The 14,160-nt window shown below is 41.7% G+C and overlaps 1 protein-coding gene across 1 annotated transcript in view; it reads left to right on the top strand.

Annotated features, from left to right (window-relative positions):
* Positions 1-1,917: 1,917 nt before the first annotated feature.
* The window catches only part of LOC109289270 (DNA topoisomerase 1-like), a 46,210-nt gene continuing 33,967 nt past the window's right edge, over positions 1,918-14,160 (top strand). Inside the window, 3 exon segments of the mRNA XM_019505263.1 lie at positions 1,918-1,934; positions 4,257-4,372; positions 9,666-9,787. Coding sequence (XP_019360808.1) covers positions 1,918-1,934; positions 4,257-4,372; positions 9,666-9,787 — 255 coding nt within the window.

The raw sequence follows: 14,160 nt of genomic DNA, 5'->3' as shown, positions 1-14,160 counted from the left end.
CCCCCCCCAACTCAGTGGCTGGGGGTACACGGCCCCACATCTGGCCGCCAGGGGGGTACAATGATCCAAAAAGGTTGAAAACCCCTGCTCTAAACTGTTCAGCAGTCAGAAGGATGGGCTCCAACTTAGACCTTGTATTTAGTGCCACTCCACAAAGTTCTCTCTCTTAACATTGTCCAACAGCAGCACCAAGATGTGAAAAAGATAAATGCTCAAGAACTGTGACCTGTACATCCCTGGTGCTACTTCCTGAGCAATTTCCCCTGTTGTTCCCAGGCATTTTAATTGTGGGGGAGCATGGGGGAGGGGCAGCTGAGCCCCCCACCCCATAAGAGATGAGAGGCCCCTGTAAGATTTGAAAATCATAACCTGGCAGGGAGTATCTCAGATTTTATTAGGGCATTATGATGGACAGCCCAATTTTTTTTGCAGACCACCCCCCAAATCAAAATGTCATTTCAACCCTGGTTGTTCCTAAGCCTTGGCAAAAGTAGAGATGTTTTTAAGACCTGGCTAGACAAAGCCTTGGCTGGGATGATCTAGTTGGAAATGATTCTGCTTTGAGCAAGGGGTTGGGATAGATGACCTCCGGAGTTCCCTTTCAACCCTAGTTTTCTATGATTCTAAAGTAAAGAAAAGCCGGAAAGAGAACAGCTTAACTAATTATTAAACTGTCTGCCCAACTTTTAGCTCAGAATTTTTCAATCCATCGGTTGTGACCCAAAAGTGTTTGTGACCCTTTCAAATATTCCTGTGACCCAATCACAGAAAAATGCAGGCAAGTGTGGGTTTCCCCTTTGAGGCTGGCAACATTCTAGCCCACAAGGGGCTGCTTGGGACTTGGGGGAGCAGGAAGAGAGTGATGAGACGGGGCACCGTGTGCATGTATGTGCATACACATGCATGTGGCAGCCAGGCAGGGTGGAGAGCAGCTCCCACAGCTCACTGCCGGTACGTCTGTGGGGTGTGGGGGCAGAGATGATGCAACTGGGGGGCAGGAGGTACACATATGATGCAGTGGAGGGTGGGGAGGCATATGGCCCCCCAGATTTTTGTGCCTACAGCAGGGCTGGGGCTGCAGCCTGGCTGGACCAGGACAGGCAGGAGCCGTCTCCATGGCTAAGCAGTTAGGTCCTGCATGGGAGGGTGGAGTAGGGCACCAGCTCATTGCTGCGACTGCCATGAACCACACGCCAGCCATGGTACCAGCAGCACAAAGAGTAATGGGGGGCGGGGCATGCTGCCCTCCCCTCTTCCTGTTGCTAGCCACGTGGACGCTGTCACGGCTCTACCCTGCCACCATTGTCCAGCCACCATTGCCACTGCTACCTTTAGGCCAGCCAGGCTGTCCACCACCCCTCTGGGGTGGAGCCGCAGCCTGAGGTGAGTAGCAGCAGCCAGGCTGTGGTGTGGGTTGGTGGTGGGAGCAATGAGTCAGTGCTCTGCTCCACCCTCCCACACTGGCGCCCACTTGCTGGGCTATGGAGGCATGCTGATCCAGTTGGGCTGCAGCTCCCTGCCTGCCGTGGGTGCACAAATCTAGGGGGGGGGGCACATGCCCCCCAAACCCCACACCCTTCCCCCACACACCCACCCCCAGCCCAACACACTGGAGTGGTTGGGTCAGGAGTGAGGGGCACCAGCAGGGATGGGGAGGTGGGGGTGCTGTGGGTTGGGAGTGAGGGGCACCAACAGGGCCAGGGTGCCGTTTTCTAGTTAAACTATTTACTGGGTCAGCACTGGCCCTCAATGTTTACACGTGGGTCCTGTACAAAAAAGGCTGAGAACCACTGTTTTAGCTGATAGCAAAGCAGAATTCTCCATCTGCCTTAGTCTAAGATCTCTGCCTCCTTATTTATGCTAACAATGTTTTTTGAACTATACTCAAGCTCCACTTAGCACTTATTGCTTCAGGGAATGGGAAAACCTTCCAAGTGAGTAGCCTTTGTGTATTATCTGGCCTTATCATATGCACATTTCACTTGTCTGATAACTAAGCAGCATCAGATTGTACTGTACAGATGTTCAGAGACTCGTATTTTAGCAATGCTGGGATTTTCATTTAACACTACATAATATTGCCAAGTCAATACAAATCTTAATTTTCATGCATGTTCTGTATCTGTACTTTGCAATTTTGCAGTGTGCAATAGAAAGAAAGAGCAAAGATAAAAATCATCCAATGTCCATAAAACTGAAATTGTCTTATGAAAGCTCTGGTTGTAAACTCCCTCCATGGTTCTGACCTCTCCCATCATACAAGACCCAAAATCATAGCACACTTCAACCGTTAAATGTGTACAATGCCTTGTGTTGCAGGGAAATGAACATATCTTACAATACTGAACTGTCCCATATGAACTGCTGCACATTGCATAATAGGTTACCCAACACTCCTCCTGCACTACAGCAGGAGTATTTGGTAAAGTCAATAGGATTTAAATACTTTAAGTTCAGTACCTGTAATAATAGGTACTAAGTGAGTATGCAGTAACCAGCACTACTACACAGTTGCACCAGTACACACCTTTTTAGTAACACTAATACGCGCTGGACTAATTCTACTGCGCGTTAGTGAAATAGCACAGTGTTTGCCATGATCATAATATCATAGAAAATTAGGGTTAGAAGAGACTTCAGGAGGTCGTCTTGTCTAACCTCCTGCTTTAAAGCAGGACCAGCACCAACTAGATCATTCCAGGCAAAGCTTTGTCTAGCCAGGTCTTAAAAACATCCAAGGATGGAGATCCCACCCTCTCTCAAAGGTGTAAAAATTAGGCTACTGCACATTTAGCATCTTGTGTGGATGTGCCTACTGTCTTCAGAAGGGTTTTCCCTTTCTTAAGGTTTAGGATTCTTTTTTAAATAAATATGCACAGCCAAATCTCAAACCACTTTGAAGACAGCATTTGTTTTAGTTCCAGGTAATTTCAGTTTAACATCTGATATCTTCTGAGAGAAAATTATCTACCTTTATAGGATGAACAGTACCTAGTGTACCTGTTCTTTCTGACTCCCATGATGCTGTGAAGTTCAAAAGTTACTCATCAGGGGACTGGTCCAAAATACCCACTGTTTTAACTGTTTAACTGTCTCTTAACATCTAGCATAATACTATTAAGTCAAGTTTAAATACAAAAGATGCCTTGATTTTAAAAAATCCTTACATTCAAATCCCAAAGTTTTCCTGGAGCTTAACATGTTTACTGTTTTCAGACAAAAGCTTTAATAAAAAATAAAAGTTACATTCCTGTATTTCAACTTGTGCTTAATTAGCAGAACTATTATTAGTCATTTCCTCCCTTACTAACCTTCCGTAGAACACAATTTGTGGATAATCAGCTATAATGTTACACCAGTAGGCGATGCTATCATCTTAAATTAGGGTTAAATTAGATGTGAACGCTTTCACTTTCCATGAAGGTGAGGAAGATATTGTCCAATGTGTTCTGCTTGTAATACTGGAAGTTAGGAACTACTTCTGTATTGTAAGACTGGACATAACATCTGATTTTTGGACAATTCATATTCTTATATTACTGTAGCACCTAACTTAGTTTTCTGAAAAGAAGAAAAGGTATTTTATAGTTTTCAATTGCATTATATAGAAATTGTAATAGAATTTATTGTACAATAATAAATACAATATATACTGTAGTTGAGCGCTGTGGGAATCAATGTTTGCAAAATCTTTGGGGATGAAAAGGTGTTGGGTCCATGCTGCTGAATACAGAGCATAAGCACCTTGCAAATGAGGTTTTGCAGAGGGGAAGATAAAGGACGTTCCGTATTTGGTGCATGATAAATTTAATTGATTTTGTTTGGGGAGAGAAAAGGATGGGTGGGGAGGAAAGTTAAGTAGTTGGAATGAAGAGTTAAGATATGCTTATGCTTTTTTTTAAAAAATTGAAATAATAGAAAGCAAAGAGTAGCACGTGGTGTAAGAATAATTCCTTTTAATTTCAGAATTTCAGTCAGTGTAATGCTGGGGCTTTAATGTCATAGATTTTTTAAATGTTCTCTTTCTTCTTCACGTTGTACATAAAAAAAACCTTCAGCAATAGTGGAATGTAATCCTAGCTGTTCCTAGTCTGAGGAATTGTCTTTCTGGGAATTAAAAATACTTCAAGTCCTGCTACAGGTAATAATAAGGTGAACAAAAACTTTTTCACTCAGCCCCTAGAAACATATTTATCTTGTAAACGGCTCCCAGCAGATGCCTCTGGAAAGTTTACCTCTCCTCTTATGAATTACAGGTGGAAGGAGAGGAAATACAAAGATGGTATCAAATGGAAGTTTCTGGAACATAGAGGTCCACTGTTTGCCCCAGCGTATGACTCACTGCCTGATAATGTGAAGTTTTATTATAATGGTAATTGCCTACTTGACAAGAATATTGATCAAAAGGTCCTAATGTCTTGTGTAATGAGCTCATGTGCACTAATTGTTTCACTATAGATTTTTTTTTATTATTTATTTATTTATTTATTTATTTATTTATTTTGGTATTAGGGTAGCCGCACTGGAAACACGTTGGGTAGCTCACATAATTGATCTGCTGAGAGAGAGAGAGAACTGAACATTGCATTCATGACCAATTAAATTAAGTAATAATACCATATGAAAAGCAAAGACAACACAAGTTGTTCCTGCCAGGAAAATTATTTTCTTTTCTAAAGTTACCATTATTAAAAGAACCATGAATTACAGTGGATGCAGGGAAATTTATCATCTGAATATAGTTCTTGGAACAAAATTTCTATTTCTCTCCCCCTTGAAAATGAAGTATCGATAAGCCCTGGCACATTTTTTCCTGAACATTTCTATGCTGTTCTGTATGCACGCAATCATATAGTTCAAATATGGGGATACTGAAGGCTATTTGAGTCATTAAAGATTCCTGTAGTTGTTGAAGAGCTTTGGATTGGCCCATGCAGCGCGGGGGGAAAGCACGTGTGTATGCTTCAATTTCTTGCCTTCATCAGTTAGTCTCACTTATACTAGTGCTTACTTTGTCCCCATGTAGCTGGATAAATAGGAGAAACCATACGGTTTAAATTAAAATGCTGAAGCTCTGTGACGATCAGATTCTAAATACATATGGGAGTATTTTTTATTTGGATTTTGATATATACAATCTTAACTTGTATATAGAGCCATTTTGTTATACAGCCATTTCCAATTTGCAGACTTTTTTTTTTTTACATTAAACAACCGTTAAATATTTCTTTGATCAGGTAGCATAATTGCATATCCAACAAGTTTTACATGGATTTAGCAACTGATTTAAAGTTAAACAAGAAAAGATGTGTGTGGGGAAGAGGAAATTAAAATTTTATTGGGTTCAACAGTGTCAGTACTGATATATTTTCCACTCTATCTTTCAACCTGAATTAGACAAATGCAGATATTCATGACTAATCTTAGTATTTTATAACTTACTTGCAAAATGTACATAGGCACAGATGCTCAGCAGGTTTTGGAAGAAGTTGACCCAGGGCTGTCAACAACATAAATTGCAGCAAGGTCAGATCTCCCGTCCATAATTCATATAATTGAATGCCTCATAAAATGTGAAAATTAATACACTAGAACTGGCAGAGGGGAGGGGACCTTCTTCAGCTTTTGAAAAAGCAATAAAATGTTACAGTATTTCTCCACTACAGGAGCAATAAGCAAAACCTTTCCGGCCAATAATTTGATTTAATTTGAAGAACATTCAATTTGCTTAACAGTGAAACCATTAATATGTATATATACTTCACATTACTTATGACTGGGTGTCAAGCTGGATAAATAATGGGATGCTTGTTCTGAGTGTTGTTCTGTAAAATAATCTCACTGAGGCTCCTTTTTCCTTATCTGGATGCCAATGACAGTAAATAAGTAGTTGGTACTAAAAGTACAATCTTGTAGTAGGAAGTGGGTTTGGGGACCATCAGCTTTTGTTTTCCTTTGGCAGTTTCCAGAGCGACATCTGGGCCTGCTGGGTTTTGTTAAGACAGCTTCATTTAGGAAGGATGCAGGGGCAGAATAGTTAATGTATTCATGTCCCCTCAAATCCAGGGGCATGAATTTGAGTCTTGCTCTGGACTTGTCCCAAGGTCATTCCCAGCTATAAATTGGTACGTGGTTATTTGGGCTGGGGCTGGAGAGGCAGTAAGATGTGGTATCACTTTATTTCCCACCCCCAACAGAAATTGATCCTGGTGGTTTATACGGTGTGAGCAGACCTCTGACCTAATTTTTTTTCATTATTGCATTCAGTTGTCTGCACCTAATGCGTCATAAACATCTTCAATAGCAAGGACTCTTTTCTGTATCTAAACAATCCCCCCAGACACAATCACCGTAAAACAAGCTTTTTGTGAAGATTGCTCTAGAATCCTATTACATGATGGCTTTATGACCAGATTGGGCTGCTTTTATCCATATACTATAACATTCACCTTTAGTTAAAGGGACCCGACTCCTCGATTATACTAGTAACTCTCAAGGGTCCGGTTGGATTTCTCTGGATTTGTGTCTGTTTCGTTGAGGTCAAAATGAGGACTACTGCTATTCCCTGAGCAGCACTACTTCTGACTGTAAGCACATCCTTTACTACGTGATGAAATAAATGACCCTTCTCTGTATCTATTACAGCTTGTTGCAATGAGACAGCAATCCTTCAAATGCCTGCTTCTGGAAATGACATTATATTCATGTTCTAAATTTATCTACCCATAAGTAGGGTTGGTAGCACTATTTAGTAACGAAATAGAAGTTCTGTATTCAAAGTTTTATTTTTAGTTTGCATAGTGATGGATGCAACAAAGCATGAGTCCTACTGTAGTCAACAGAACTTAAATATGTGCGTATCTGCGGTAGTGTTCCTAAAATACAGTTATCCACCCTCTTATTTTAAGATGTGCATTAGAATATTTGCCTGGAGAAACTTTCTTTTTCTAATAAACCTCCTCCCGTTATTTGAAATTATTTACATTTCAAAGTAGAAATGGGGTTCCCATGCAAGTGAAAAGGGATTATGTACGTTGCGTTGCTCTCTTAAGATTGAACACACTGTCATGTAGCTTTGGAGCCCTGGACAGAGGTTGAAAATCAAGTGACAAGTGTGTAAATGATGCATTAAAGTAGTGTGTCATAAAATCTATGATAGGTTTAAAATGGATCTATGTTTAAAAAAAAAAAAAGATGAAAGGGTAATTGACAAAACGGCATTACTGTAATAGCTGTCATAGTGTAGCTGAATAAGGAAAAGCCATTGAAGTGATTCTATAGTTTCAGCAGAAAATATTTCAAACTTAACATACTGATTAAACAGCATTCATTTATTATAACTTCAGTGTTTCAGGATTAAGAACTAAAAATCAAGTGCTGCTAATGTCTTTTAGAACCGACTTCCAGATAGAAGGTTTGAAGTTAACCGTAATGGAAGAGTCCTCTCAGAAATACTGACATTGAAATAAATCTCCTAATATGCATGCAATATGAGACATACTACCATATTCCTTTCACTAGACAGGCAACTCCCACTTGGCGCTATTTCACTATGACACTCGTTTTACATTGATACCCAATTCCACTTAGTGCTTAGCGAGTTTTGTTATAATGCTCGCAGACATCATGATGGGAAAATTGGTTTAGCTTAATACTGTTCCTTCCAAAACCACCCAGGTAACCTCCCAAATTCACATCCACCTTCCTTATACCCCCTCCATACCAAACACATGCTCATCAAGTTACAACACGTGTCCAGAAGTTTTGACTCTGTTGTACCTGTGAAACCTTACAGAAAATATCACAAGCAGAACCTGCGTCTTCACCTCTAGGGCTACTTATTTATGGTTCATATCCTGCTTCTGGTGTTACTGATTTAAAGTTACCACTAATATTTTTTAGTTTTTGTTTGCCATTGGCTAGATGTCCATGCACCAGTCATTACTATGATTAGCATTGATAGCAATTCAAAACGTTTTTGAATAGATGTTTAAATATCAGATCAGTCTATTAACTAGAGCTGGGCATAAAATTATTTATGCAAGGTTAACACACCCAACAGGAAAAAAAGAGAGAGACCCATTGCAGAAAACCCAATAGCACTGAGGTTAGGGCACTTACTTGAATGGAAGACTGAGATCCAGGTCTCTAGTCTAAATTAGGTAGAGAAAGTCTCCCCTATCCCAAGCAACTGTGTTAACCACTGGATTGCTGGGTATTTTGAAGTGGACCATTTCTTGTTTTGACAGGAAATTGCATCCCAGATACCTTTCCCACTGAGTTGCATGGAAACTGGTATGCTTTTTTTCTACAAAAAGAAATTAATTGTTGATGGACTGATACTTTCCAAGAAAACAGTGTTGCATCAGAGACTTCCCCAGCAGCTGCACCATTAGCTCTAGCTGTATTCAGTGAGGCCAGTTTGAGGGAAGCACAGGGGGAAAGTTGCACTGCTTCTCACAGCGCTATATCTATTCTGTGTATAAACAGACATCTTGTTTCTAGGGTGGTCAAATCTGCACCTCTTGCATTCCCTAAATTCGCATGAGTTTTAAGAAATAGTCATTTAATTTACAGTGTCACCCATGCAAGAGTCCATTCAATCCTGGAGCTGGAAAACACATGAATTACAGAGAATACATCTCCCCATGCATCTCAAGATTGCTGCATATAAAATTGCTCTGATGAATTGAATTTAATTTGAATCTACTTTCACATTTGGATAAATCCTCCCTTTACACTGATACACTGAGAAGGTACATTAGCAGTTTGGTCTTAGGGCTTAAAAAAAACAAAACAAAACAACCCAAAACCCCCAACCTCCCAAATCCAGTCCAGACACTACCCACTATCCACTCTACATCCAAGTTGCTTGCTGAATAATTTGAAGAAACAGTCAACCTGAGATATCTTACCCAATCAATCCTTTTACAGAAAGCAACTCCCAAAGGTTTGTTTTAATGTTTTCCTCCCTAATTTTTAAAACAACAATATAGATGGTGTTAGCTGTATATGGCAAATTGTAGCATTGTGGTCTGCCAATGTGTGAAACAGTCGTCTGAGCCACTGCACACTTCATGTGTAATTGGACTAACGTGTGAGAAGGGTAAAGCAAAGTGTCAGCATCGCAGACGTCTGAAGAGAGTGTCGCTGTCTTGAGGGATTTGCAGTAAATAGTTTGTTTCAGTTCTGAGTGTCCTCTTGGCTTTTGACTTCTAGGTTGATTGGAAGGGCTGGTGGTGTATTGCAAACATGGGGGACACCTAGTGAACACTAATAAACTACAGTTCTACCCTTATACAAACCATTTGCATTGGGTCAGACTCAACTCCACTCTTCAACTCAGCTCCTTTTGCTTATACATCCTCGACTCCCAGCTTGGGCTTACTTCACAGATTACTTGTGTCCGAAGGCATTTGAGCACTGAAGTTCCAGTGAGAAACAAATGAATCACTACTTAAGGGTATTAACATTGTAAAAAATGGGACATGAACTTGAATAACCCAGGCTGGGGTCCAATGCAAACAGAAATTCAGAAGTGATAAGTGCTTGGGTTTTTGCTCATGCTCCTCTCTACCAAATATACATTAGTATCCTTGACCTACGTGAAGCTGCAATTGAATGTCACTTTTTACAGCAACCGAAGTTTTTGTGGATTCTTTCAGGAAAGCCCATTAAGTTGAGCTTGGCAATGGAGGAAGTGGCTGGCTTTTTTGCGAAAATGCTGGACCACGAGTACACAATGAAGAAGACTTTCTGAGAGAACTTCTTTGCTGACTGGCAGAAGGTAAAAATTGACTTTGCTTGTGTTTTTACTATGCGTGGATGCCTAGGGATGGGCAAGTCAAGCTGCCTGAGGTCAGCTATGAATTGGGCTAGGAGGTATTGGCTTTTGTCTGGCATCAAGGCTAAGCGTTGGCGCTTTTATTTGTTGAGACAAACCCTAAATGCATAGCCCCATGCAGCTCTGCCTAGCACAGAGGAGTCATGGTGGGGTTATATTACCCAAGGGGAAGAGAACAGCCATTTCCTTCTCTTTTCTCCTTTTCCTTTAGGGCCTAGAAACTGCCTTCAAGCAAGCTAATTTTCCCCCCTTTTAATTCAAGGATTGTGGCCTTCTGCTCTAATGCTCTGGCCCTTTGCTCAGGTCCATGGATGACCAAATGACATTCTTCACAGAAATTTTCCCTAAAGTGTCTCCTTGTTCATACTGTTCTTTACCAGCACACCGTTCCTTCTCTAGAAGGAGCTGGCACACCGGGAGTGCTGAGTGCCAGAGAGAGACGAGATGCGGTAAGAGGACTGTGATGGGTCTGTGGATCTTGGGCACATTGCAGAGATGATGCTGTACCTGCTGAGAGGGGGAATGGGATGCAGTGCTATAATCTTTCAGTTCTGGAGATCCTTCTGCAAGCTGAATTTAGAGCCACGAGAGCCAGACACCTAGATATGTAAACCAGTGGTTCTCAACCTTTTTAGGCTCAAGGCACCCCTTGACAAGCTCAAGACACCCTCTGGAAAATGCCAGCTCTTAGTTTTCACTCTTTTTTTAGCTAGAAACACCACACAACTGTGAAGGATCACAATAGAGCAGAATGCTTTTAACGCTATAGATTCCTATTTAAAATCTCTACGGTTGTCTTGTGAATCACGTTTGCACACCTAACAGTGCTGACATTGCACGGCACCCTGCGGCATCCTTGGCAGGGTCTCAAGGAACCCTACAGGGCCGTGGCACCCTGGTTGAGCATTGCTGATGTAAAGTGTAGTAGCTCAGCCTCAGTTAATGAAGATATCCTGGTTTATTTCAGTGGGGAATCTGGCCTCAGTATTGATACCCAGCTCAGATTAGTTGAGGCTTAGATTACAAAAGCACCGAGTACCTTTTACACTGGCTTTGGTGCAAGCAGAGAGTGAGCAGTGTTTATTTTAATAAATAACGCAAATGAAATAACCCAATGTGTATGCTGCTTTCCACAGCTTTGCTTGTGCTATTTGTTTAAGTCACGGTGTAGAATCTTTTGACTTCCACAATGGTGTCGGCATCCTTGGAGGAGCATCTGTTTTTGGGGAAATGGCTACTGTTATGTCAACACTACAGCTTGAGTCAATCTGTGTGAAATGTCACGCTTCATATGTTAGATTATTTTAAGACAATCCTTTTGGACTCGTGTTATGTTGTTATGCATTTGTATGTCAATATGCAGGTGGTATTGCTTCCCCTGGGGGAGTGCAGGCTGGCTTTTCAGATGGCACTTAGTGAGTGCAATCCCTTTGAGAGCCTTTTCTGTCCTTCCTGGTTAGAAATTATGGTTGTGAGTGGGGAGGCCTGAATATATGAGGTGCTGGGAGTACTTCAAAGAAACCCTTATAGTAGGAAAACTGCCACATTTGCAGACACCCGAACTAACTTGGCAACTGCGTGGGAGGTAACATTTGAGTAATGATTTTTTTTTCCGGCGTTTTTGACTCCTAAGTAGGACTGTCTGGATAACTGATTGTTCAGCTTGGCAGCTGAAAAGGAACAACCAAAGAAAAACCATGTTTTGAACTATCTGTGTACCTGTGACTCCCTCTTCTCATCACATTTATGCTGCAATTAAGAGCATTAACTACCCTGCTGGGAGCCTCAGCTCGCCCTCACCCAGCAGGCTGGCCAGAGCTGCTAGATGTGAGGTTTTGACAATCAGCTCATTGTCAGCCCTAGGTAGACAGCTTCAGGTCCAGTTCAAGACCCAGGGCTGTCCAGGCATCGAGGCCAACATATCCCAGAGCTGCCTGGGCTGGAGCTGACAATCGTCAGCCTGGTCCCCAGACAGCCCTAGGTCTCAAACTAGATATGAGGCTGTCTGGCCAAGGCCGACAGCGGATCCTCAGTCCTGTTCGTGGAGTCGGGCACCCAGCTTTTAACTTGCCCAGGGGAGCCTGGGATTATGACACATGATATGTTAGGAAGCGAGATTGGGATCTGATCATACATAGATTATACATCACAACATAGAGCTACATTGTGATCATACATCACAACATAGAGCCATTAAATGAATGTGTGAGAGACCACAAGTTGTGGCTGTGGCTGTTTAAAATTATTGTGAGTTTTATATATATATATATAAAACTCACAATAATTTTACATAAAATAAGTATAAAATAAAACAAAAATATCTAAAACAAACAAATGCCAAAATAGTTTTGGTTTGGGAAGAAAATGCTTTGGATTTAGGCATCTGAAATGCCTCGTAAGGTTTAAGATTCTTTAAGTCCATGGGAATATGTTTTAAGGTCTATCAGCCTAATTCTGCAGCTATCAATTAATTTACTCTCCATAGATTTCCTGTCCAATAACTAGTGGCTCCAGCCCTTGCTAGCTCTCATTTAGGCTTCTCTCCTTCGATATACATGCAGCAGCAATGAATGCCGATGACAACAGGACTAGCGCGGTGCTGCAGGTTTCCTCAAAGCTTGGCAGATGCATTATTCCAGCAAATCCGTTTCTTCCGCTCAGACTGAATTGCCATCCCACTTCTGAGCTTTCTTTCCAGCCCTTGGACTGAACATTTTTGCTGCAGCTTTTAGTAGTCGGGGAGAGTCCTGTAATTAATAGAAGTTCAGTTTTCTTGCTGCTGGAGATGTAAGACATTAAAGCAGACACCAGAATCTTAACAGAAGTTTAATGTTTCTCTTTGCATTTAAATTTAAAATAGATGAATCCACCTGGGTGTAAAAGAAGGGAGATCGTTTCTCAGGCTTTTTCCCATGGACTCCTGTGTGCAGTAATTGTTTTTTTTTTTTTCCTGATAGCAGTAATTCTCATCAATAAATCATTGAATTTTTTAGCCCTGTCTGATGTATTTTTAAATGCCTTTTTATAACTTTCAGGGAACATTAACCCAAGTTAGTGAAATGCCCCACAAATGCAATAAAGTCTCTAAGCTGAGGTTAAAAGTTTATTGAGATTTTATTTTTCTTTTCAGCAGCATGTCAATTTTCGACTAAGCCCATGGCACCGAGAATACTTGTGTCATAAACAAACATATGGAAGTGTTTACTGATGTTCCTTCTCCTTATTTCTTTGTTAATAATATCTGCCTGATTGCATGTTTCCTGTTTTTAGATGATGATTGTTATTATGATCACATTCTACCCCTTTTTGGTTCTAATGGAAATTTGGGAATTAGTGCTCTGGACTTTGATTTTAGCATTGCCATTGATTGGCTGTAATGTTTGGGGGCCTTCTCCATTGCTTTGTGCCTCGGTGTATCTCTTGGTGAAATGGGTATAAAATACAAAGCTTTTAGGGGTTGGTGGAGAGGGATATAGGTTTGCCAGTGGTCCTACTGAATCAGCACCTGCTGCCTTTAGTTTCTCTGAATGGGGCTTCCTTTTGCTTAAGGTATTTCCATCTCTGACTGCCTTTGCCTCCACACTGATGGCAAATGTCATTTGGCCCACTGGGAAAATAATGCCTGTCATGATCCACTGGATGCCTGTGAATCACTGATTCCACCCAGATGTTCTCCAGTTTTGTAGTCACTTCACTTTTGCAGTCACTTCTGAAGTGCTGCCTCTGATATAAAGGAGTCAGCCTGAGGCTGGGAATTAAGAACTGGTACCTTTTAAGGAAAACCCAATTGCCATTTCCACATCGGTAAGTCCTGTGCATAATCTCACCCATTAGGTATTAGGGGTGTGAGAAATGGTACCTATTCGATTCAGATTTGGATTCAACCCAAATCAGTGATTCGTTTTGTTGATTCAGATCACTGTCCCTGGTTCGATTTGGTCAAATCCGAATCTGAAGATTCAATGCCGATTCGAAGAATCAGCGATTCGGCCATAGACACAGATTTAAATGTTTTTTCTACATGCCTCGAGGTACCAGGCACGCCTCGTGAATGCTGCGCTGCTGGGGCAGATGGGATATCCCACATGAGCGCAGGAATCCCCCCTGTGCTCGGAGGTAAACCCAGAAGTGGACCAGAAGCATTTCTGGTCTACTTCCAGGTCTGCTGGGGGGTGGGGGGGGTGCCAGGGCCCCCCTCCCCCACACCTCTCTGATTCAGTAACTAGTACCTCCTAGGTCTGGGGGAGGCACCTGCGGTCTCCCCCATGGCCGATCACTGAGCTGGGGGGATTTGGGGCAGGCCCCCCCCCCCCCCC

Source organism: Gavialis gangeticus, unplaced genomic scaffold (assembly GCF_001723915.1).
Source record: "Gavialis gangeticus isolate Ggan-Ray unplaced genomic scaffold, GavGan_comp1, whole genome shotgun sequence".
NCBI classification, from domain to species: Eukaryota; Metazoa; Chordata; order Crocodylia; family Gavialidae; genus Gavialis; species Gavialis gangeticus.
The sequence above is the reverse complement of the archived record's forward strand: the minus strand, read 5'-3'. Positions and strand labels throughout refer to the sequence as shown.